At 39.9% G+C, this 26,454-nt stretch overlaps 1 protein-coding gene across 1 annotated transcript in view; it reads left to right on the top strand.

Moving 5' to 3' along the window:
• The first annotated feature begins 12,354 nt into the window (after window positions 1-12,354).
• The window catches only part of LOC149084751 (mitogen-activated protein kinase-binding protein 1-like), a 99,196-nt gene continuing 85,096 nt past the window's right edge, over window positions 12,355-26,454 (top strand). The window contains exon 1 of the mRNA XM_089235180.1: window positions 12,355-12,578. Coding sequence (XP_089091306.1) covers window positions 12,522-12,578 — 57 coding nt within the window. The 5' untranslated portion in view covers window positions 12,355-12,521. The remainder of the gene's footprint in view (window positions 12,579-26,454) is intronic.

Here is a 26,454-nt window from a genome sequence, read left to right as displayed (position 1 = left end):
TAATATAAAGCTTCGCGAGCATGAGAGGAAAGAAAACACAGTACTCTCTTGCTTGAATTTATTCTCTACTGGTGTTTTTGGACGTAATATTGCGCCCGTGATCGTGCGCAATGCGCCCGGAAAATGCGCCGTGACCGATAGAAGTGCCCTCTCAGGAATTTAATTTTTTAATCGATAACCTCTTGATTGAACGATAAGGGGAGTCCCAGGTTTGACTGAAATGACTCTATTTTATACGAACCCCCCCCCCCCCTAATTACGACGCGCTGTGTGGGTTTCCACACTGAGGAAAATTGAACACCATTTTCAGTTTATGCGCACTGAGGCAGGGCTATCTTAACTGCCAGGCGTGATTCCGGATTCAGCTGCAAGTCTGCGGACAGATTTATTCGCATGACGCTCAATAACTGCAGCAAGTACCGTTGCATGTTCAGGTGTAACGACGGAGTGGGTGGGACCAGCACCTCCTAGAGATGGAAGGCCTCTGCACTGTTTGCCATATACGTCATTCAGACCACCTAGCAAGTTTGCCACATTTTGAAACACAGCATCCTATTTCGTTTCTTCCTATTTTGGCGTAGAATCTTCCTGATTGGCTCACAAATACCGCATAGTGATTGGATGTGGGGCATAGAAATCGCTAATTCTGAGCCCGATCATTTCTTTTCCTCACAACGATGATACTGGCACGAGCAGGGAATTTTTTTTCCCCTGAATATTCTTAGGGAAAATGGACTACTTACTGACGTCACAAGCAGCGTGCGGAGGCCTTCTATCTCTAGGAGGTGCTGATGGGACCCACATTTCCGACTAACGCATCGGCCTCGTTGCCTGTCTGTTGAAATTTTTTGAATAGCTCACGAATTGCTTTCCCATCTGGGCCTTTTGCGACTTGAAATCGCGTTTGAAAACTTCTCCTTGTGGCAGTAGGGCTGTGATTTAATCGGTGGTACTCCAACACAATAAACACACGTTCTTCCATGGAAAATACATCACGTCTGGAATTTCTTTCAATCTACGCTAATAGCGGTCACGTATCAAAGGCGAAATCTTCTACTCTCGGCGTTTGAGCTTTCTTTATAGGAATCTGTAATGCCCTCCGTGGCACCATCTATCGGCGCAATTAGTAACTAAAATTTTTGGGCTTTTGTATCAGGTTCTTACGGTTTTTTTAATCAACATACCTCTGGTTTCATGCTTCTATCTATCACCGTTTCCGAGTTATTTATTTTCAAAGTTAGGGGTCCTTCGTGAAACACCCTGTAGCAAACAAAATGGAATGATGCGAAAACCGGAAGAAGTGTCACAAAATAGTACCAAAAGCATTCAACGCAAAAAACTGGAGCAGGGAACTAGTATTTTTTACAACCAATCACGGACCTTTCCCAAATTACTTTAATCGCTTCAAAAAACGAGGAACAGATCATTGCTTTTGTGGTGAAATCGGAACCCCCATCCATTATTTAACAGCATGTAAATTAACTGCACATCTAAAACACATGGCTGTGCTCGCTGCATGGCCCCCCACAAGGGGTGGGCTGACAAGGCTCCAGCCCTGGGGCCCAGGACAATTTTCACAATTTTTTGCTTTTTCACGCTGTAAATTCATCATAAAGGGGCCCTGTGAAAGTCTGGTCGGGGGCCCGCAAAAAATCCCAGCCTAGGGGCCCTGGCCCGCTGCTAAAAATGTCACTCTGGATCATCAGAAAGATTTTTAAAAACAAAAGTAGCGTGAATAAAGTCAAGAAAATAATATGCGATATAATATGCGATACAGAATTATATGTTTGATTTCCGATTGTATAGGTAGATTGTGATCTTGCCACTGATTTTATACTCAGATTATGATTTTAATCATAATCTTATGATAATTTATGATAATTATGGCTCTATAGTAAATAAAAATATTCTTCTTACGTGTGTGTCAGGTACAACGTTATTTACTCTCAATTTTTCAATGATTTTAACTTTAGGGATTTTGCCGACTCGCGGCATCGTTTCCGATAACAATTGGTGAGATGTCCCGTATTTTACCGTATAATTTAAGATTAAATTCCCAGTTCCCCTTATTTTTCTCAATGGAATATGAGCATCTATTAATGTTTTTCTGTCAAATATATTCCTGTTTACTGTGATTTGTAGCAGCCCTTTATTTTCCCCCACCTTTCATCCATTTTTGCAGAAATTAGCAAATTTTGCCGTAAAGTAGCTACATTTTTTGGCTACAATCAGTGATATCCCGTATTTAGGATCGCAACTCCCCGAACTTTCCTTGATGAGGTATGGTAAACCCCTAAGTAGGAAGGTGCAATTTTTATTTGAACCCATATGGGTATTAGTGATACAAATTATAACAAATGAATAACTTTTTATTCAGTTAGAATCAAATTTTCGTCTGCCTGTGGACCACCTATGCCATCGTCACGGGCCACAGGTTGAGAAACGCTGCCATATGGCCCGGGTATCTTTCGGTTTGACGGACAGCCCACAGCCGGCATAAATCCGCCTTTGCTTAGAGATCGAGGGACCAGGTGAGTGACCGGAAGATTTTTCATGTATGTGAGTGATCAAAAGAGTGACCTAAAAAGTTTTCATGCATGTGAGTGATCAAAAGAGTGACCTAAAAAGTTTTCATGCATGTGAGTAATCAAAGGTTTTTGTGTACATCTGAGTGATGAAAAGAGCGACTTAGAAATGAAAGGGCCGGGCCAGTGAGTGACCTAGAGAGTTTGCAAGTAAGAGAGTGACCTAGACAGCAAGGACCATGTCTGTGAGTTACCAAAAAAAGTGACCTGAAGTCAGGGCTTAACTTAGGAAGGTGCGAAGGGTGCGATAGCACTGGGTCGCAAAATATCAGGGGCCGTGAAATTTGATTTTATTGCCTTGATTACGTAGTATAATATGCTACGATAACTGCTTTAAAAAGCCAGAACTTCGATTGATGAAAAATATGCCGATTTATTAAACCTCCTGCTTTCTAAAACCTCCCGGGAAAGACTTTTTTTTAAAGGATCCAAGTTTTTCAAGACTTTCGGCGGGACCCCCTAAAAAGACACGGATAAGGTAGGAACTCCACGTGCCCCCTTCTCCCATCTTTGAATGGGGCCTTGATTTTTGACAGGATCCTCGACTAAGATTTTTAGCTGGCTCCTGATATTGAATTTCACGAAAATTTAGTTTTGAAATTTAAATATTTAATATTGGGAAAATATAAGACTGATGCATAAGCCCCCAGAGCACTGTCACACTTTCCCTTGAGTGCCATGAACCCTCGGGAAAAATGACACTATTAAATCTTATTTCATATACAGTCGCGTTCGATATAACGGCCTCCCCCCCCCCCCCGCTGTCCCGTCAAAAATGGCCGTTATATTGGGAGGATCGTTATATTGTAAAACATACGTGATAGTCGTTCTGTGAAAACAGTTATCCTACCAGTCGTTGCAATGGCATGGTTGCTATAACGTGGGGTCGTTATAAAGAGCGTCGACTGTATTAGACATATTATTATTATTGCATATGTCTCGTTAACGTGAGGCTCCTTATCCCCCTACACCATCTAGTAGGCCCAAGCCCAAGCCTACATAAGACGGCCTTGCTTTCTAAAACCTCCTAGGAAATATTTTTTTTGAAGGATCCAAATTTTTCAATACTTTTAGCGGGACCCTTTAAATTGAATTTCGGTCAATGTATAAAGCAAAAATGTGTTAATCTCTGGTGGCCTAACCCCTATGACATCCCTCTCGTAATATTGAAGAGGGCCGTAAAACTGTTCCTGCATCGGGCGGCTAAATGATTGTCTGTCCCTCTCCCGTAATTTTTAACGGAAAAGTATTGTCTTTCTTGGTCTAGTACTCGGGGCACCAAACACACGATCCCCCCACCACCCTTCCTAAGTTACGGCCCTAGACTTGATCCCGGTGAAGCTAATCGAAAAATGAAAAGTTCATTTTGAGATCTCGTCCCGTTTTCTTGAAAAAACTCGGCACCAAATAGAGACACACACACACAGAGAGAAGCTCTCAGTCGATTCCGATCTCACTTATTGGTCGAATTCCCTCGGGGTAATGGTCAGTGAGAAGAAAAGCCTGCAATCAACGTAATGTGGGGCGCGACTGGACTGCTATTCGAATTTCCACGAGGATCACCTGCTGGCTTTTTTTTAAACAAAAAAAATTGTGAAAGAAAAATAAATTGCCATTAAAAAAGTGGGTCACGACCGACCAAATGATCAATGGATCAACCCCATCGGACACAGAAAAAACATCCATCAAACAAAAGAGAAGGGGGAATATCGACCATAACATGAACGTGTCTCGTGGAAAATCATTAGAGAGGTTTAAATTATGTATTCACAGATTTAATAACAACGGACAATCGCTGTTATGATAATGATGGACTAACACAATGGACGACCAAGGACAAATTCTCGAAATTTACGACCAGTTCAGTCTTTGAGACCACCTAATTACGATATTCTGTCGTTTGAATGGTATGCAATTACTAGAGCCCAAAAAAAAGTGGCAAGATATGCACTAAAAACGCTGAAATATGGTAAAACCCTCTCTTTTGCGGACACTGGTAGGACAAAAAAATTCCTCTGTGACAGAGGGAGCGACCGTTAATCTGGGGTTTGAAAAACATGCTTTCATTATGCGGGGAAAATATATATATTATTTCACCGTAAAAGAGGGATGGCCGCATCTGAAGGGGGGGGGGGTGTTGAGAGGGGGTTTTAACTGTATATACTAAAAAACACTGAAACATGCACTAAAAACGCTAAAATATGCAGACTTTAAGTGCTAATGCCGCCTTTATCTCATCAACCGCCTGTCGTCGAGGAATGATTCCAATTAAAAAAATGCTCAAAAGGAGTTCAAAAATTACCCTGTATCAGTTTTGAGAGTGAAAATACAACTTGTAACAAAATTTAAAAAACCTAAATTTTCATACGGTCCCCCTGTCCTCAAATTAGAAAGAGGTGTGCCGTGGGTCGCTCAAGTGATTTACATTTGTGCTTGAGGTCGCTTAAGTTATCTGGATATATTCCATTGGCAGCTTAAATGATCTGAAAATATGCCGCGAACTACTTAACTGATTTGATAATCTTCCGTGGGCACTTGAGTGATTTGGATAATTTGTCGCTGGCAGCATAAGATGACTCCGAGAGCCACATTTGGCCCGAGGATTTATGTATTAAGGTTTTCATGATAGACGTGAATGGTATGTAGCAGGGGGTTCTTAACATTTTATAGCCACGACGCAAAATCCACAAAAACGATCGACTTCACGACCCATGAGTCTATTTTTAAGTGGAAAATGCTTTTTAAATATTCCTCATCAACGAAATTTTTAGTTTTCAAAATTAGTAAAACCATTCAGTGGCGTCTTAACGGCTGGGTAGGCTCACAGGGCCTAAGCCCAGGGTCCTGAATTTAACAGGGGTCATAAATTACTGAAAGCATCATTCCTTAAAAATCAAATTGCCACCTTCTGGGGCGTGGGCCACACGTGTGGCCCCACCGGTTTAACATTATCACTTGATGATGTTTATATAAATGTCATTGCCACTAACCATTTAGGAGAATCAGCTGGCAAAGATAATGACACATCAGCTGTTTGTGTTTGTTTGTGGTTTTTGCGGCTAGAAAGTTGCGTGTTTTCAGCCAATTTTGGCTGGTTTTTATTTCACCAGTTCAGAGGGTAATGCACCAACGAATTGTGTGGTCATATGCCCTGTGATTATTTAGTTGTCCCGGAAGAACTTAACGAACGTAATATATAATATGATTTAATCTTACTACATACAGATCGTGGATAGTCAGAATGTGTCGCAAATTAGCGATATTTATCGTAAGTCTGTGATATTTGGGGGAGAATTGATTGGATTATCCGGTTTCATCTTATTCGAAATCGAGCGCTATGGAAAATGGTTTTCAACCTGTGGTAGGCGTAGTACCCCTGAGAGAGGGAGGGGGGGGGGTGAAAATAATTATAGCAATTGCTGTAGAAACGAGTATTGTAACAAAACAGTGAGAAAAAAAATTAGTCATGACACATTACACTATTCAATACGCATGACCAAGGCTGTAGTGACCAAGTATGACCAAGTATTCTACGCATTTCAGGGGGTAAGAAAATCTCCTACGCAAGAATTGAAAAGTCATCCATGCATTTCTAAGAGGTAAGAAAAACACCTACGTACTTTTAAGGGATATCAAAGCCAATTACGCATTTTAAGGGAGTAAGCAAAAATTCTACGCATTTCTAGGAATATAAGTGTCACCTACGCATTTCAAGGAGTAGGAAAACGTTCTACGCGTTTGTAGGGATATAAGAGTCACGTATGTCTTGCAAAGGGATAAAAACGTCAACGCATTTCTAAGTGAAATAAGAGTCACCTACGGGGTGAGCACCAACGGTTTTTTCTGTGAAAATGAAATGTATGTACTTCAGGCATATACAAACAAAACTTCCATGCATTTTTGGGGGATAAAAGTCACGGGGTAATGATTCTATAAATTTCTGGAGACCTAAGAGCCCCCCACGCATTTCAAGGGGGTAAATCTATGCAGTTCTAGGGATATAAAAGTCTCCTACAGGATAAGCAACTCGCTTATGCAGTTCTAATGATATAAAAGTCTCCTACGGGGGTAAGCAAACCTACTATGATTTCTGGGGGATGTGAGAATCTTCTACTCATTCCAAAGTGGTAAGCAAACCTTCTACGCATTTCTTGTAATATAAAAATCACCTACGCTTTGTTTGTTTGCAAGCAAACCTACTAGCAGTTTGAGATATATAAAAGCCTCCTAAAGTCACCTAAAGAAACCTTTTACGCATTTTTAAGCGATATAGGAGTCTCCTATGCATTTCAAAAACCTCCTAAGTTCTAAGGATATAAAAGTATCTAAATTTTGAGGTAGTAATAACTACGCATTTTTTTCTTGGAATAAATGAGTCACCTACGTATCTTGAGGAGGTAATAACTACGCACTTCTAGGAGTTATGAAAGTCCCCCTACGGGCAGGGCCGCAACTAAATACTTTGTCACCCGGGGCAAGCAGGATTTTGGCTCCCCTTGCATGTAGAGGAAGCAGTTAAAGGGTGAATTCGGCAGCACCGCTTTTGGTTCAGCGCCCGGGGCACCAGACCCGCCTGCTCCCCCCTAGTTGCGGCCCTGCCTACGAGAACTCTATACGTCTTTTTTTAAGATAAATGAACCACCTACGCATTTCTAGGAGATATAAAAATTTCCTACGGGAACGTTCTACGCATTTCTTGGCATAAATGAGTCACCTACAGTACGCATTTCTAGGAGATATAAAAGTCCCCTAAGGATACTTTATACGCATTTCTTGGGATAAATGAATCACCAACGCATTTCAAAGGGATAAAAACAAACTTTCTACTCAGGAAAAGGGATATAGAAGTTTCCTACGTTGTGAGTAAACCATCTACGCATTTCTAGGAATATAAGAGTAACGTACGCATTTAAAGGGGGTAAATAAACCCTCCAGGAATCTACACGGTAAGGTCTCCTACGCATTTCAAAGATACGCTAGTGCCCTGAACGCATTTCTATAGGTGGATAGCAATCTTGAGGTACGTAAACCTTCCATGTATACGTTACGATAAATGTGTGTGATAAATCATTATTATACACAATAACCGGTGATTATGCATACTTACCAATCATCTTGGCAAGTTTGATAAATTTATCACTTTTATCGGCTCAAGCGTGTTGGTAAATTTGATAAATACTGAAAACGTTATCATTTTACCGGCGATTATGCATAATAACCAACTGCCGTTGGTAAATTTGATAAATATTTGAAATTTACCTCCTTTATCAGTGATTATGCATAATTCCCTGGTGTAATTGGTGAATTTGATAAATATGAAAAAAAAATTAAAAATAAGTCTAGTATGTGTAATGAATATATTCGGACCCCGATATAATGATAGCAAATTTCACGATCGTACCTCGATATAATGATACAATACGTGTGTGTGTGTATGAATTATCGTGTACTATAGTTTATCATGTAGTACGATTTATCATATTTGCCAACAACGCACCGCTTGGGTATTATTATGCAAGATCACCGGTAAAAGGGATAATTTTTTAATACTTATTGAATTTACCAACGACGCTTGGGTATTATGCATAACCACCGGTGAAAGTAACAAATTTAGGGGAAATTCATCAAACTTAGCGTTTACACGAGATTGGAATAGGGGACAACTTGCTGAATTGGATAGAATCGTGGTTAAGAGATAGGTCGCAACGAGTTATGGTGAACGGGGAATTCTCTGGTTGGACAGACGTCACAAGTGGAGTTCCTCAGGGAAGTGTCCTTGGCCCCATACTTTTTTCACTTTTTATCGACAAACTCGATCAGGGTATCGATGGAATTACTAGCAAATTCGCAGATGATGTGAAGCTAATGGGGGTAATCGGAAATGAAAGCGATAGGGAGTTGCTCCAGACCAACTTAAACAAGATTGCAGCATGGGCAAATGAATGGAGCATGACGTTTAGCGTAGATAAGTGCATGGTCGCTCATTTTGGTTCGAACAACCCACGGTTCTCTTACGAGTTGAATGGTGTCACTATCCCGGATGCAACTAGAGTCACCGATTTGGGAATTCTCATTGACGAGCGACTTAAGTTTTCTGAACATAGTTCAGCGGTTGTCAAAAAATCGAATAGAATGCTTGGTCTCATTTTCAAAAAGGTCTCTTCGCGTTCTCCTAAAGTCATTCTTCCGCTTTTTCGAGGCTTAGTTCGTCCTGGACTGGAGTATGCTGTAAGGTTTTGGAGACCATACCTACAGAGGGACATAGACTTGGTTGAAGGGGTGCAGAGAAGAGCTACGCGTGTCCTTATTAGCACACAGGGCTTGAGTTATGAAGAGAGACTTCATTTTTTGAATATGTTTACATTGGATGAACGCAGGTGTCGAGGAGATATGATCGAAGTGTTCAAAATTTTCAATGGGATGGATAGGATGGACCATGAACTTTTAGTACACCGCCAATCAACTGCTTTTACAAGGGGACACCAGTATCGATTGGTGAGGGACAATGCAAGGTTATGGTGTCGCAGGGAATTTTTCTCTAATAGGGTTGTTAATAAATGGAATAGCTTACCCCCGGAGGTAGTAAATTGTAACACAATTGACACGTTTAAAAAGAAATACGATAAACATGTTGGGGTAAATCGAGAAGCTATCCATTCTTAGAATAAGACAACCATAAGTATTCTTTATGGGCATTGTATAATATTTTATCATGTGTATATATTGTTTATAATTTGTGTTAATTGCATTTTTAATTGGGTTGCTGTATTTTTGAAACATATGACATCCATATTTTTATGGGCATCTTTTTATCAGCCACCTCGTTGGGCATTTTGCCTGTTGTGGCGTTGTATTTGTATTTGTATTACCAAAATGCTTGGTAAGTATGCATGATAACCGTACTTATCACATTTACCGTAACATATGTACCCACTGGTAGGGCTTGTTCCTCTAAGTGTGGGCTCTTAACAAATATGGATTTTTTTGAGCCTCTTATAATTAGTCGTCTTTGAGGCAGAGGCTTACGCAGGAGCAGGGGAGGGGCATGTGGACTGTGCCTAAAATACAGTAAAGCCAATTTTGGGGCCCTGGACGCGTTAACCATTTGCCCATACACATTCCAAAAACTCCCGCGATAGTCATTTCCCCAATAAATAACAAATGAAGAAAATATAAGAAAAATTGCATCAAAATCAATTTTTACATTCATCTCCATGTTATTAAGGAACATGCTTTTTTTCCTTCTCCAGAAAGATAACATTCGCTGTTATCACTATGTTATCTAAACACCCATGTTCCGTGTCTTATCAATATTTATTGCTCGTTTTTGTTCTTGGGCAACGGTTCCTTGATAATAAGAACATATACAACAAAACTCATAAAACTCATTAAGATTATAGCAACGTCTCATTCCATGATTTACGATTTTTTTTAAATTTACGATATTTTTAAAAATTGCATGATATATATTTTTTATAATTGCATATATACCGTTATTACCCCGCATTAGCTGGCATGTCGGGAAATCCGAGTCACCGATTCTGACGAAATCTTAAAAAAATATATCTTTATTTTAAAAATTCATTAAAATGGTTAAATGCATATTATGAACCTTACTAAACCTCGCTTTTCCCGGCATGCTGGGAACGGACCAGACATTCTTCCCCCCCCCCCCCAACATTCAAAAAGCTGTGGTCCCTCGAGTTTCACGGCATGCTGGCTCATACGTGGGGATTATTCGGAATTTTTTTGAGCATTGCACACGATTTTTTGAAAATACTGCATACGATACTTTTTTTTAAATTGCATAGTGTTCCGGATATTGTCTCACAAGTCCTTGACATGATCAGAGAGTGAGACAATTTTCATGGCGTCACAGATTTATCCATAGAAAACAGCTATTTACAATTATTCACAAATTAGAATCTCGCATTAAGGATCAAATCCAGCAACACTGACTACTCTCTTGTGATCATATCACTTTTTTTGTTGGTACGGTCGAAGCTTTGAGAAAAACGAGGATTCCAGAAAACTTGGATTCCCAAATCGGCGGCGCCACCAAACGGGCCGAAAACCAACGTTCTACAAAAATCTGCATGTTTCGCGCCGTACCTTCACATTTCTCCTTTGGCAACAGGACATCGCCGACTTCGTAAATTTTGAGGGGTTCTCAACAAATTTCGTTAAACATAATCTTCGTAACAATATGATATATATTTTTTTACTAATTGCGTAGGATATTTTTTGAATTTTCGTACTGTATTTATTTAAAAAAAATTGCTTACGATATTTTCAAAAAATTGAATACGATATTTTTCACGAATTTTATACGATGTTTTTCACGAATTTTATAAGATGTTTCTCACGAATTTTATACGATGTTTTTCACGAATTTTATACGATGTTTCTCACGAATTTTATACGATGTTTTTCACAAAATGCATACTATATTTCTTAAAAATGCATACGATATTTCTTAAAAATGCCAACGATATTTTAAAAAATTTCATTCGATTTGTTTTCAATTGCATGCTATATTTTATAAAGAATTGTATGCGATATTTATTGAAAATTGCTTGCTATATTTTCAAATAAAGAAAAGAATCAAAAAGGAAAAAAAATTGAGAACCAGCAAAATAATAAATGAGTGAATGAATGAATGAGGGAAAATATATGTCGGGGCCAGCACTAAAAACAGGAGGAAAAAATAATTAGGAGAAATAATTTATGGATCAGAACAAAATGAGCCGGAGAAGAAATAAACAGGAGAAGTTTTTTGGGGATTAATCAAAAAATAAATAAATGAAAAATTTTAAAATCGGGGCAAAGGGGAGGGGAGGGGTCCTGAACATTTTTGGTGGCCCGAAATTGTTGAGACGCACTTGGCCCCGCTGTTATCTTCCCACCGGACCCGCATCTGGTAAGGGCGGCATTGCTTGCGGTAATAAATAAAAATAATTTCTTTCATAAATTTTCTGAATTTTCATCAATTCTAGAAATCTGCATTTTCATCGAGAAAAAAAATAATTCTGGAACTCGCAGCTTTTTTTTTCATACTGAAAAAAATAATTCTGGGATCCCATTTTCATCTAGAAAAAATATAATTCTGGGATTCTGCATTTCATCTAAAAAGAAATAATTTTGGAATTAAATTATCATCTGGAAAAAATAATTCTGGAATTCTGCATTTTCATCTGGAGCAAAATAAAATTCTGCGATTCTGGACCTTCATCTGGAAAAAAAAGTTTTATAGAATCATTTCCATCTTATAATCTTATGGAATTATTTCTTATGTATTTATTCTGAATTTCCATCAATTTTTCTGAAGTTATTTCTTTATTTTACTCTGAATTTTTTTCATGTGCTGGAATTAATTCTGTCAATTACTTTTCCTATCATCAATTCATGGATTCTGAATTTTTTCCCCCCCCCCATTACTGCTCAGATAATTTCTTTCATTAAGTCTTAATTTTAATTGATTTTGTTTCTTTCATCAATTTAAACATTTTCTTCAGAGTTCAAAATTTTCATTAATTTTTTTACATTTAATTGCGTCCGTTTTTTTTCCTATGGATATCTCTCATCATTCCTGTATAATTATAGTGTAATCCCGGCCTAAAAAATCCTACAGCCCTTCTGATTGATTTCCAATTAATTTTTAAACTTATGCCTTTTCTCCTGTCAGTCAGCCAACGCAGTTGATAATATCGCCAAGAGTAGACATTTTCCACCGCCAACAGACACACCTGAGAGAGACCGGACAGACAGGTGTTCCGCGCAAAACCGTTCTCGGTGTCCGCTCGTGCGGTCGTGTCGTTGTTGCGCGTCTGCTTTTATCTGTGTGATATTGTTATTATTTTTACAGTGTTGTGTGGGTTCTTTTAGCCTGGTTGTGTTGTTTTTGTTCGCAAGAAAGGATTTTTTGTTTCTCTCTAAATGGAGAGCAACAATGCAGCGGAGCCGCAAGAAACGACGACTGCCAACAGGAACAAGGTGAGTGCTTTTATTCCCCGCGTTATTACGAACGCATTTCGTCGGCTTCGGATTTAGTTTTTTTTTTTTCCCACCTCCATATACAGCAGGCTTTTTTTTTTATTATCATTATTGTTGTCGGACGTGGCGCTAGTCGTGCCGCAAAAATCATAATAATGAAAAACCAGAACCACGCGCGGCGCGCACTTCGCATCGCTGACATCGCGGAATGTGCAAATATATGCAAATACCGTGTGTTTATCTCTCTCAAAATCTAATTCCTTTCTTTGCGCGTGTAATTTCTTGTTGTACTCTGTGGAGCTTCCATTCTGCATCAGAAAATGAAGCATTTGTTAGGGATCCCAGAGCTAGACGTGAACAGGTGCGAAGAGGGCCCACCCAAGCTAGGCTTCTCACGGGGCCCCCTGTATAGGGAATTTATGGCAAGAAAAAAAACAAAAAATGATGGTCCTTGACCCGGGCTGTCAACCACACCCTTGTTGAGATCATAGAAGACGATAATCATCCAGGGCAGAAAGACGATCTTAATTATGCATTTACCCAGGGGTTCTCAAACTTTTTCACCCGTGGCAGTGCTGTCTTAACGCATGGGCCCACCCGGGCCCTCAAAAGAAGAGGGGCCTCACAAAAATGAGAACTAATTAAAACTTTCGAGAATTTTCCAGGCAGGGTCTCAGAAAAATCATTTGGCTCAGGGGCCCACGACGCTCTTAAGACGACCCTGACCTGTGACACCCCTTTCTCTAATAAACATTTATCCGCGGCTCTCCAGCGCAGTTTAACAAAAGAATTTCTCCGTAATAACCTTTGTCAGGGCGGGCCTACACTATGAGAAAGGTCGCGCCGCCCAGTTTGAGAACTCCTGCATTAAACCATTTTTGACCTCTCGTTAAGTTATTGACCTTATTGCACAATTTTTACACACAGGCAGTGCCGTCTTAAGGCATGGGCCCACCCGGGCACGGCCCGGGGGCCTCAAGAGAAAAGGGGGCCTCACAAAAATGGGATCTGGTTGAGATTTTCGAAAATTTGCATGGTAGGGCCTCAGAAAAATCATTTGGCCCGGGGGCCCATGATGCTCTTAAGACGGCCTTGCACACAGGGTGTCCTGTAAGTCCAATTCAGACTTTATCTCATCAGTCGTTCAATGTAGAGTTGTGGTTCTAATTGAAAAAAATGCTCAAAATGTGTTACGGAATCACCATCTGTCAATTTCGAGTGTAAATAGTGTGTCACAAAGTAAAAAAATATCAATATACATATGATCGCTCTGTACTCTTACTTCCAATTAAAAAGTTGTTGCCCTGTCTCTCCTGAGCCCAACCAAAAAAAAATTTCACTCTTCTGAGTGCAATATTCGCTGAGATATTTGAATTAAAAACGGGAAAGAACAGATAAAACGAGGGAAAAGCGTTGTCCATTGGTTTTTGCTGTTCTTTCCAGATTTTTCTCCGTTTTTTAAGTCCAATATCTCGGCGAATATTGCTCTCAGAAACGTAGTTTTTGTTGGCTGTGAGAAATATATCTTCGTTGTGACAGATATTTATATCTTCGTTGAGACAGGCGGGCCATGTTCTGGTTAGGAGGAGGCCACAGGAAAAAGACAGGGCAACAAATTTCTAATAGGAACTTAGAAGACAAGGGGGATCGTATGAAAATTTATATTTGTTATTTTATGACACGGTATTTTCACTCAAAACTAATACATCGGGATTCCTGAGCACATTTTGAGCATTTCTTAAATAACATATAGAACCATACCTCTACAACAAACGGTTGATTAGATGAAGGCTGAATCAGGACTTACAGGACACCCTGTATAATATGATGACTGGTTACTTAAATAACAGATCGTACCCTCGCATGCAAGAGGCACGAATGTGCAAGTTTTCACTTTTATTTGGTTGGATACCTTATTTTGCTATCCAAGTTTTGCCTGAAAATCGAATATGTATCTCTATTGGAGCACATGTTGCAAAACATTTCAGCAAAATAACTCCCATACACTGTAGTAACATGGGTAAACATTCAAACGTCACTTACCACGGTTTTTTTTCCCCAAGGACATTGCACATTCGTGCTTCTGGCATGTGGGGTGGGGACGTTATTCAAGAAGTATCAAAAATTGAAGCATCACTTTCAGCTGGTTTTTCTTTATAATTAATGTAATTTTCCAATTAATATAAATTATCAATTATGATTTGGGAAATGTTGTGTATCTTGAGAGAAAAAAATTTGGGGAGAAGAAATTTTTTTTTAATTTATTTCTGTTCATGGTCATGGAAAAAAAAATTCAGATTGAAAATCAGGTTAAAATTTCTAAACATTTCACTTTTGAAAAGTCATAAAAAATCAAATTTCTTCATAAATAAATTTTAAAAAATACTGCGACGCGCTCTCATTTAACTTTTTAATTCGGAGAAATATTCATTTCATACGCGGAAATTTGTATGAAAGTTACTTTTTAAACAGAACGATGTGTATGAAAAAATGTTTTACTCAAAGCTTTGTGTAAATGCCAGTCAAAAATGAGTTAAAACTGCTGAACCCATTATTTACAATTGCCCCCTTTTTTGGGGGGGAAGCTTGTTTACATTTCTAAGTAAGCCGTAGAATTTTTAGTTTTGATTGTTGTACTTAATTGTGAATTGACTGCTATAAAACGTTGCGAACTCTATAAAAAATGTTCTAAAATTTTCAATAAATAATCAGATGCAGCTGTGGGTTCAGGGACATGTTCCAAACCTGGGTCTTTTTTGAGTGTTTGCATGTTCAATAAAAAGATTCGTTGAATAAAGATTAATTTACCAGTTTAATAACTAGGCTCTTTTACTTTCATTGTCTACTACTGGAGAACGCGTCCCATGGGACACGTAAATCGCATTTTTATGTGTCCGTTTCCGAAATTCCGTGTATTTGACGCGCAATTGCGCGTCAGCTGCATCTATGAATAATGGTCAATAATTAATAATTTTAATTCTGAAAAGAAACCTTTTTTCAAATAGTTTTCCTTTCCTATTCATTACTTTTTTTTTTGAAAAGTAAAATACTAGATTGTTGGGCATATAATGGGTTAACAAAGTCGTGGCTTGAAACTCTTCAAATATATGTCATAGTTTCTCAAGTTTTTCTTCATCGTCCTCCTTCCTGAGTGATCCTATACTAAAGTGGTTTTCAACCTGCGATTCGGTGGTATCGTGAGTAACTTTTATGACAATGGTCCTCAAACTTTTGTCACTTGAGTCTCCCTTGACTAATTCATGGTTCATCCACTGCTCTATCGAATAGTTTGGTAGATATTTTCACTTATAAAAGAATCACTTCAAATCATAAATAGTCGCACAAAGGAATATCTCCAACTCTCCCTAACAAAGTTTTGCCACGCTCCTAGGAGCCTCGACACCTACTTTGAGAAACACTGTTGTAAGGTGGTTCGCGGGAATCATTTTCATTTACTATTGCTGCATAAGGGATAACATTTTGTGCTGTGAAATTGTAATTTATCGCTTCAATTTTTTATGAAAGTCAAATTATTTAAAAAAAAACCAATACTGTACATTCCCAAAGCAGAATATGCTAAAAGGTGCGACGTACGTCACCAAACAGTCAATGCCACTGCAGAACGATCTGAAAGAATTTTAAGAAAAGTGTAGTGAAGAAACACTATTATGGGAATTTTTAACGCAGAAAATTTCCAGTAAGCCTAGAGCTCGTTGCAGAACAACGCAAAAACATTCTGTTTTGGGGTGGAACATTTTGTGTTTTATGGGGGCGAGGAGGTGGAGCGAAAATTGACTTTCACTACAGAAGGCTCCTGGTGCCGTGAATTTCACTAAAGGGGTCTGTCATGTACTGAACGAGGTCCATTACACCAAAGATGTTGGGAAACACTGCGATATTCGCACCCGTAACTGGTCTGCCCCCCATAGGGGTGATGCCGCCCATCGTGAGAAACACCGAGATAGATCTTATGAAATATGTGACCTACGCACACACGTAGAGACACAAATCCATGGCCCCCAATATACTAGAATGAGGTCTTCATTTGAGCTGGATCGTTATATTCATTTTCAAAAATGTTTGCGGTTAAAAAATTTAAATATTATATATGTAAGACACCAATGAGACTCCCGGTTGTCAGCCACCCCCGTGGGGGGCACATGGTTGTCCGAACACTGCCATGAACCTTCGAGAAGTTAGATTCTTTAGGGCAGGGGAGGATTCTTGAGCCTCGACCAAAAATCACATAAATCGATCGACTTCACTGAGGTAACATAGTAATCAGTTCACTATGTAGTGGCTTGAGCACCTGGGATTAGTCCAGCTTGTGATACTGAGCAAAAATTAAAATAAGTTAATATCCGTTCTCCATGTTAGCCCCACTTCCCCGTTATATACTTTTTGTTGGGTATAAGAGGCTTTTGCGTTTAGGGCAACTATGAATATTAGGGAAAAGGTATGAATTGATAAAATTAACTGAAATCTCTTAATGCTCAAGGTCGTCTGCTCCAGAAGTCCTCGAACCACAGTTTGAGGATTGCCGCCCCAGATTCTATTTTTTCCCTCACACATCCCGAGTTCCTCGACCTGATTCAGATCTTCCGGAAAAGTATTGTATTCGATTGAGATCGCATCAGTGCAACCCTCATTTCCTGTACATTACAAGGCGAAAGAAAAGGAAAAACATATTTCTACTTTATTCCATTTATAAACCCGCATGCTGCCTTAGAAGTAAAATAACAATGCTCCAAATAAAACGGGCACAGGGGGGGGGGGGGTGATCGTTCCTCCTAAGGGCTGAATAATATGGGCAAAATCGGTCTGACTTGTAGAAAAGCGTTTCCCAATTAAATGTGCTTGGACCCCCAAGTGTCCGCGGCCGTAAAAGAACCGCTACAATGTTGGTAGACTGCAGTAGTGATATTGTTAGATTTGACAAAAATTGTGCTTGTGGTGACATCTCTTCTATGACACCCCCAAAGCAGAATATGCCAGAATCTGCGACGTACGGCGCAGAACAATTAGTGCTACTGCAGAACAATCTGGAAGAATTTTTAGAAAAAGTGCAAAAAACACTACTATGGGGATTTTTACCCATAGAACATTTCCAGTCAGCCAAGGGTTCATTGCAGAACAATGCAAAACATTCTGCTTTGGGGTATGACACGTTGTTTTACTTTTTTTGAAGTCCAGTAGACAGTCCATTGCTATCGCATCACATTTGCTTGTAGTGGATATACGCAATAAAACTGAGGTACACGCGCAGTTACATTTCCGGCTCAACTCATTTGGTAGTAAATCGCCCATAGATGATGATAGACCTGAGTTGTGCTCGGTAAGAAAGAAAGTAAGTACTGGATAGTAGGACTGGACAAATCCTTTTCGCCAGCAGGTCGCCATGGCGACTAAGATATTGGTATTTGCGCCCAAAACTTTCTTTGTATAGTTACTAAATTGCAGGCTGAGAGCAGCACAAAATGTCAGGAATCTATAGAAGCATATCTGCCAACTTGAATGAAGGTCACTATGCCCGGAAAAAGTCAAAAGAAGCTTTATTTTGGTCCTTTTTTCTTCAGGTAAAATTTTTTGGCGCCTTGATTTTTTTGCTATTTGTCCTGCACTGTTGGATAAAATGTCCTTTGTCCATTCTCGATGATAGATGGCTTTTGTTTCTGCTTCTATAATTTGGGGTGGGGCTCATGGCAGACCAGGGTTGGGTTTCTTCCGAGACAATGGAGTCGAAAAAACTGAAATAATGTGCACTAATTATTGTTTAGTTAAATTACTCGTAATTAATGCTTATTATTTCACCTCATTGGTTATGAAATAATATTAAATATGGTTTAACAATATTTTTTTAACATTTATTTATAAATATCTCACTAAGATGTGCATTATTTAATACAAATACAAGGCCACAATAGGTAAAATGCCCAACGAGGTGGCTGAGAAAAAGATGCCCATAACAAATATAGATGTCACATGTTTCTAAAATGCAGCAACCAAATTAAAAATGCAATTATAAAAACTTAAAACTATGTATACATGAAAAAAAATTATGCAATATTGCCAAATATCATACAAATACCAAATATTATTAGTCCCACATTGGGAGATTAGTGCACCAACCTCTCGGTGCGTATAAAAAAAGCGGCGTTCGTAATCGACAATAAATTGTAGGTCTAATTAACCCTCCTGTGCAGAAAATGACCGCGGTACTACAAAAATGATCAAATGACCGAACTCTGCGCCGAACGAAACATTGGAAAATGTAAGAACACCTTAAAAGAATGAGTTATTAAATCTCGTTGGATACGATGTTTCGATTGTTAAGAGGCCACGCAAATGTTGTGTGAGCGCCTCATGCTGTATTTCCAGCTGACCAATTTCTTCAAGATGTAGAGCGTCGTCCTCAAACAGCAACACATACCGACCGAATGCGAAAAAGAATGACCACTACTTACTAAAATTCAATGATCCGTCGGACACTTATTAGAAATCTTCCACGCGTAATAATTTCTTATGAATCTCTTCCTCATTCCGATCGATGTTTTATTCATGTGATATCCGTTATTTCGTAATGATGTCTATTGTGCAATAATAACAAAGAATACACAAGGTTTTTTTTTTAGAGGGAATAATAGACGAGAAATGGTGTTAGAGGGATTGTCACAATCATTGTCCAGGAAACAAATTTCATTTTTTTTTTTATTTTGTGGGTAAGAAAGAAATAAGTTTCGTAATATCCTCAGGCACAATGAAATTCCAACAGCCGTACAATAAGTTAGTGAATTTGTGTATTTTTTTTTTATAAAAATGGCATCAAGTTTGGTAAGTTCTCGTATAATTCGTGAATGTATGAGAGCTTTGCTTGTAGAAAAATATGCCGGCTCCATCTTATTTTTTCCCTGCCATCTTGACGGCGGCAAATGTTATCGTTCTGCATGACTGCAATGAATAAAGAAAAACATCTTTTTTTGGCTTGTTGAGAGAGAACAACAACGCGCACAACCCTTTCTTTTGCCGATCCAATGTACAATATACAGCATGCACTGTAATATAAATTTTAACCTTGGACCATGATACACAGATGACTTGTCACGACAACATCGATATCGTGTTTTATGTTTTGTCTCGTTCGATTTTGAATTGCAAACGATTCGTTTCCTGCTTCCGCTAAATGTGGCACAAACGAGTCTCGACCAACGCTTTGGGAAACGATCCTTTATGACCTAAAAAAAAAAGCATTAGGATGGGAAAAAAAAGGTCTTGTAATGACATTCTGGCTAGTCATTGAAATCAGAGGTGCCGACTTGAAGAAATTAAGCTCAGGAAAGGTGCACTGACATTTTGGAAGTTCAGGGTTTTCGACTCTTAGGAAAAGTGCACGTAGATTTTTAGCGTGGTGTTCACCGACATGATTTCAAACAAGGCTGGACAAATCCCGGGCGCCATGGCGACTAAAATATTGGTATTTGCGCCCAAAACTTTCTTTGTGTTGTTACTAAATTGCAGGCTGAGAGCAGCACAAAATGTCAGGAATCTATAGAAGCATATCTGCCAACATGAAAGAGGGCCACTCTATGCCCGGAAAAAGTCAAAAGAAGCATTATTTTGGTCCTTTTTCTTCGGGTAAAAAAAAAATTTTTGGCAGCTAAAACTTTTTTCTAGCGCCTAGATTTTTTTTGTGATTTATTCGGCCCTGGTTTAAACCAGTGTTTCTTAACCTTTTTCAGTGCATGCATGGACCCCTTTGAACTATATTTGTTTCTCGTGCGACCCCATCTTATCCAGGTTCTCTTACCATCATCCAAGAGCGAGATCCTTTCTACTTATCGAATTGAGTTTAATCAAAACTAAATTTATACTGAACAATAATTTTAGAAATAAGATCGATCTCAGGAACAGTGGGCCAGCCAAGGATCCAGAAGGTGGGTGATCATTCCTCTCGCAAGAGGCGGATCCAACGAACCTACACAAGATCACCCTGGGCTCTCTCGCTCTCAGTAAGCTTTCTTCTTGTAGGGATTTTATGCATGACCGTCTCAACACTATGGGTGCCCGGCAAAGTGATGTTCTGAGGCCCCGTACTTAGCTGAAAGTAGCAGCCTACATAACCGCACTCAAAAATCATACCAGATCTGATCATGCAGGTCCCCTATGGAGATAAAGCCCCTGGTGAAGCCCAAATGTGCCCATGTGTTACGATTGCCTTAGATCTATGCACAGCTCTGCTGGATTCTGAAATAGTCACCTTTTTCCAACCATATTTCACTTGAATGCTTTATTTCTTCACAGCTCTCTGTAAGCCCCCCTTCACCGCTTGTTTTTTTTTATGGCTCCCATTCCATCTTATTTTCCACCCGTGGCCCCCTTAGTATATCTATGGCCCCTTGTGGTCCTGGGATATTTTAAGGTGGTCACGGGTGAAAATCAGAAAAAAGGGGAGCCACGACAAGTGGTGAAGGAGACCACTGCGCCATGAATAAATGAAGCTTTCAAGTCAAATAAGGTGGGAAGAAAATGATACTTTCAGTAGAGCTGTTATAGCCAACACCATCTTGACCCGACCCACAGGCCCATGATTTCATATAAAGGGGGAGGCTACATGATGAGATCTGGTGATATAATTTTCAAATTTAAGTGATATGTAAGCTGTTATTGCCAGCTAAAAGTACGGGGCACTAGAACACCACTTTGCCTTGAAGTTCATGATGTTGAGATGTCCATGCTTAACTCCCCCCCACGGCCGAGAGAGGGTTGATTTATTATGTTGGTTCATTGGATCATTCCGTAGTTTGCTCAGGCCATATAATTTGGCTCCCGAGAAGGCGCGATGATCACCCGTCTTCTGGATCGGAACGCAGGGTTCCTGAGATCGATCATAACGGGGCGTAGCCAGAAATTTCATTTCGGGGGGGGGGGGGGTGGTGACCAAAGTGATAGAACAATAGATTTGGCCATCTTTCGGTCATTTTCTCACATTTCGGGGGACCAGACCCCCAAGTCCCCCCCCCCCTCCCCCTGCTAAGCCCTTGGATCATAAATTTTGTTCATCATACATTTATTTTTGATTTAATTCAATTCAATATGAAAGGATCTTATTCATAGATCAGGGTGGGAATCTCTGGATGGGACGGGGTGGCACGAGAATAAAATATAGTCCAAAGGGGGCCATGGGCTGAAAAAGGTTGAGAAACACTGGTTTAAACTATAGTCACAATTTTTGGATAGGAGAATCGACACGGATTGGTTAAAAACCTGAACTTCTCTGAATCCGTGTGGGTCTTCCATCCAAAAATTTAAGTTTAAACCATGTCGGTGAACACCACCCTTAGGGAGCTCAGGAAAAACGCACGTGGATTGAGGAGAGATGCACTTGGATTTTGGAGGCTCATCGCTTGTACACAAATTTAAAAAGCTCAAGAAAGGTTTCACGTAGATTTTGGAAGCTGAAGAAAGACAGGTACCGATTTTTGAACCGAAGAGAGCCGCTATTGTAAAAAGTTTTTATTGAGCTTAATTTCGAAAAAAAAAATGCGCAGCGATTTAATCACCAATTTTACCTACCAAATATACTATATTTACTCTACGGGGTAATTCTGGTAGAAAAGTTCACCATCTCGTAGTTTTTACATTCATTTTCCTACGTGTTGGGCGCTGGGGGCGTTCAAGTTTAGAATTCGTTTAATAGAAAGGAAAGGAACATATCCACCATTCAGTGCAAATTTTTGAATCCAGGTAAATCCTTGGAAGACTATAACAGAGTATGGATCAACGCCCAACCAATGCCCTTCATGTAGAAGATATTGACCCAACCCCTGTTGTTACGGACAAATTTTCCTTTTCACTTGCTGACATATTTCTCCTACACGCAAATACTTACGCTGCCAGTCAGTATTGTATACCGCGTGGCAGCTGGTTTGTAAGTACAGCTGGCCAATGGATAAATCCGCCTCCCTTCCCTCCCGTTTGGAGGTTTGTACACACCGGGACCACAGCTGCTGACTCCCAGCTGTGAATCCGATCCGATTAGCTTCACACGGATTTTCTTGATTATCTGCTAGGAAAAGAAGGCTTTTGGATGGTATTTCGATTGAAATCTGCTATTTTATCAGTTCATTGTGGCAGTTGACATAGGTTTTTGTACGCCATTGTGGTTTCTGTGGGTCAAAAAATCTGACTATAGGCCGAGACGATATATCTGCTTAGACAATATCAACCACAAGAGGTGAGATTTCTTCTTTTTTTTTTCGTAGTAGTTGCCAGGACTGAATTCACTTTTGCACGAGTTCACTGTTCTTTGTAGATCAGTGCTCTTCAACCCTTTTTCATCTCATAGATTCACATGCAGAGCCGTAACCATAGCCGGACGTAGAGGGTGATCCCCCCCCCTTCCACCGTCCAGTGAAAATGAAAAAAAAATGAAATGTATAATTGGCATAGGCGGAAGGTGAGCATTCACTCTCACGTCCACCACACATACTCTCGGGTATTCTATCCCCCCCCCCCCCGTTCAAGGAGCCTGCAGCACCCACTGATGGTGGTTAAACTTTTTTTTTCACTGAGGCTGGTGGTAGTTTTTTCCGCCCTCTTTGCTGTAACAGTCCCCGATTTATAACTTTTTTGCTTCCCCTTAAAATTTGTCACCTCCCATTTAGATTAAAATTCGAGACAACGGCTCCGTCATCCCCCCCTCCCTAGTTTTGGCCCTGCAGGGCTGTAACTCCAGGGTCGGGGGCCAACCGAACTCTGTAGTACCCGTTCTACGCTGAGCTAATAAGGTGCAGAACAAAGCTGCATACTTCCAACTAATTTCGGTGCAGAAAGATTAACGTACGCCCCCCCCCGTATATTTATATTCCCAGGGCCCCCGCAACAGGTACGTCCCCATGGATACACGAAACAGACGCAGCGTTTCTAGAAATGAATTTTTGTGAGGGCTTTGATCCGACTAAAAAAACATTGGATCATCGAGAGTCTGTTCGAAAAAGAAAGATGACGACGTTGTACTGATACTAATCTCTGGGGCATCTCCAAGATTTTGCTGCACCCCCCATAACCTCCCGAAGACGATAAATCAGTTGAGATCCGGTGAAATATACAATGTGAAGGAGGCCCACACTCTTCCTTGGCCCACTCACGCAACAGCCTACATGCACAGACAGGCCAAAAGAAACGTGTTTCCTCCTCTTGTCCTTGAGGAATTTATAATCTGCCCAACGCACAAACAATGAGAGATCCTTTTCTTGCTGTTATTTATTTATTTCCCTTCCATGATATCTGATGAGTTGATTGAAGAAGAATGGAATTCTTGAAAAAAGTTCACAACCAGACGAGAGAAATATCCTCACTTCCGCTACGCGGCGCTGCTGTCCTGTTTTGTGCTCGGAAACGAGATGATCGAGCCCTTAGAGAGTGCGTGGGCGTCATCATAAGTCGATGGTCAATTTTTTATGTTGATTACGTGGGGCGTGTTGATATCGGAAATGTAGTAACGAACGGTGTTTCTTTTTTTTTAAGAAAGTCTGAAGCAGGTGTGCGTGTCTGTATCACCGGATTCGGATTAGCGTGTGGAGAAAGCAGCTTTACACGAGTATGTGCGTGAGTGAGTGCATATTTCTCGCGCTGCTGGACTCTTATTACCTGTCGTTGGTAGAATATCGAATGGACCTGGCGTCAATCTACGTTACATAAGCCCCGTTATGTGGTTTTTTTTTATAGGAATCATCTATTCAGGGAAGTGGCTGTCATTTTTGCCGGGTATTGGTAAAACGGGACAGACTGATTTTCTTTCCACATTATTGGTTGCAAAATGTTCGATCGTTCCGTTTTTTTTTAATTCTATTCTAAAGGGACTTTTTTTTGCCTTTTAGCTAAAATGCAGCATTTTTTTTTCGCTAAGCCATTGTGAGGCGTTAGAATGAAACTGTCTAATGTGTATTATAGAAAGTACATACGTTATAAAAAGTAATTACGATACTTTCTATGATGTACGGTACCATACATTTCCTTGTGAGTTTCTCGGAAAAGAAATTTAGGTCTGATCAACTGAAAGAAACTGATCAAGAAGTGAAGAAAAAAGGGTTTTTTTTTGTCATACATTTGCCTTCACCGTCGGAAGACCATTGCAGGAAAAGCTCGACATGCGCATTGACCGCAGCGAATACTACGGATCGATTATGATATTAAAGCCCCATTTACACGTGTAAGATTGGGGGGTAGCTTTGGTGATTATTACCTGCATGACAACTTTTTCCCCTCATGGGGGGGAAAAAAAGTGGGACGGAGATCCATCAAAAGAGTCCCATGTTTGTCGCGGAGTAATGGTGGGCGACTTCGATCTCTTCCCCCATAATCTTTTGTGCCGCGAAAAATGCTGTTAACTACTTCGTCTGCCATCTTGAGCCAACCACCCGTTCAACCCACGTGACCAGTGAAGACATCCGAAAAGAAGGGCGGGGGGGGGGGATGAGAGAATACCGGCATAAACTAAATGACACGTAAACGGGTTGTAGCGAAAATCCCTGTTACCGGGAACTTCCCGAGATATTTTATTGCACATGTAAACGGGGCTTTCGTAAGGAAATGTTCGTCAACAAGGAAGGTGAAGGAGAACACCTCCTTCATAGTCTTGCAGCGTGATAACGATGACTTGTAGGAAAAAAATTAGTTTGGTCGAACCCATTAGCTTCAGAATGCGTGAAAAAAACTTTCCAAAGTCATAACAAAAATCGAATTTTCTCGCACGTTATGATGTTGGTTCTTAGCAAACATGATAGCAATACTCGAATGATAACATTATCCATGATTATAATAAGCGGCGTGTCGCTGCATACCTCACATTAAGAATGTGTCTTCCCTGAAAAGAGGGGGGGGGGAATCTTACCGATTCGATTAAGATCATGAAATCGATGAAAGCGAGACTGGAATCGCTTTTTTTTGTGTGTGTGTGCATACGACGACGGACGCCGAATCGATCTAATAATTTGCTTTATTTTCTTCTAGGAATGCACTCACTTCTAGACGTTCTCTTTTCTTTTTAAATGCAGTAGACAAGGTGCGTTCACGGTGCGTGATTCCGAAAGCACCATCATTCTCTGTACTACTTATACAAAAAAAATTGTATTCCGAATCGAACGGACAATATAAAAAAAAGTAGAAAAGGACATTCGATTTCACTTTATTCGGGAACAACAACAACAACAATTCCCGTACGAAGACAGACAAAATAATTGTTATTTATAGGTTGTGGCGAATTTCCATTTCCTCGTGCGTCGCTCGTTATGAATGAATTGGCTTCTTTTTTTTTTGCGTTTTGTACTCGTGCGAGTCTGTGGTATTCACGTACTTCGAATTCCTCGTCTTTGTTTGATGGTTCCGTGGTCCGGGAATTAAAATGGTTTTTCGACTTGGGATGTTTGGAAAGCTTCACCAAACTTTCTTTTCGTCATATTGTGTCATAATTTTAGAGCAAGGGTGTTCAAACTTTTGAAGAGTGCGGGCTCTTTTATTGGTTTGATATTGTGCCGTAGGCAACTTAAGTCAGTGTTTTTCAACTAACGGACCGGGCCCTGACATCAGTCAAGCTGGGCCACGAGTGATTCATTTTTCCTCCATTAGTCGTGTGTGCGGTCGGATTTTCCACCCACGAAAAAGAATTGAATCTGGCCACGGGCTTCCATAGCTTGATAACCACTGACTTAGCATTTCTCAACATATGGTCCCCGGTCTCGCGAAGATGGCATAGGTGGTCCCCAGGCGGACTTGATAATTCAATTCTAACTGAATGAAAAATCATTCAATTGTAGTAATTGATATTACTGGTATTCATATGGATTTAAATAAAAATTGTATCTTCATATACTTAGGTTCA

This window comes from Pholcus phalangioides, unplaced genomic scaffold, assembly GCF_987345545.1.
Source record: "Pholcus phalangioides strain wild (caught in Gottingen) unplaced genomic scaffold, Ppha-v1.0 ptg000008l_1, whole genome shotgun sequence".
Taxonomy (NCBI): domain Eukaryota; kingdom Metazoa; phylum Arthropoda; class Arachnida; order Araneae; family Pholcidae; genus Pholcus; species Pholcus phalangioides.
The sequence above is the reverse complement of the archived record's forward strand: the minus strand, read 5'-3'. Positions and strand labels throughout refer to the sequence as shown.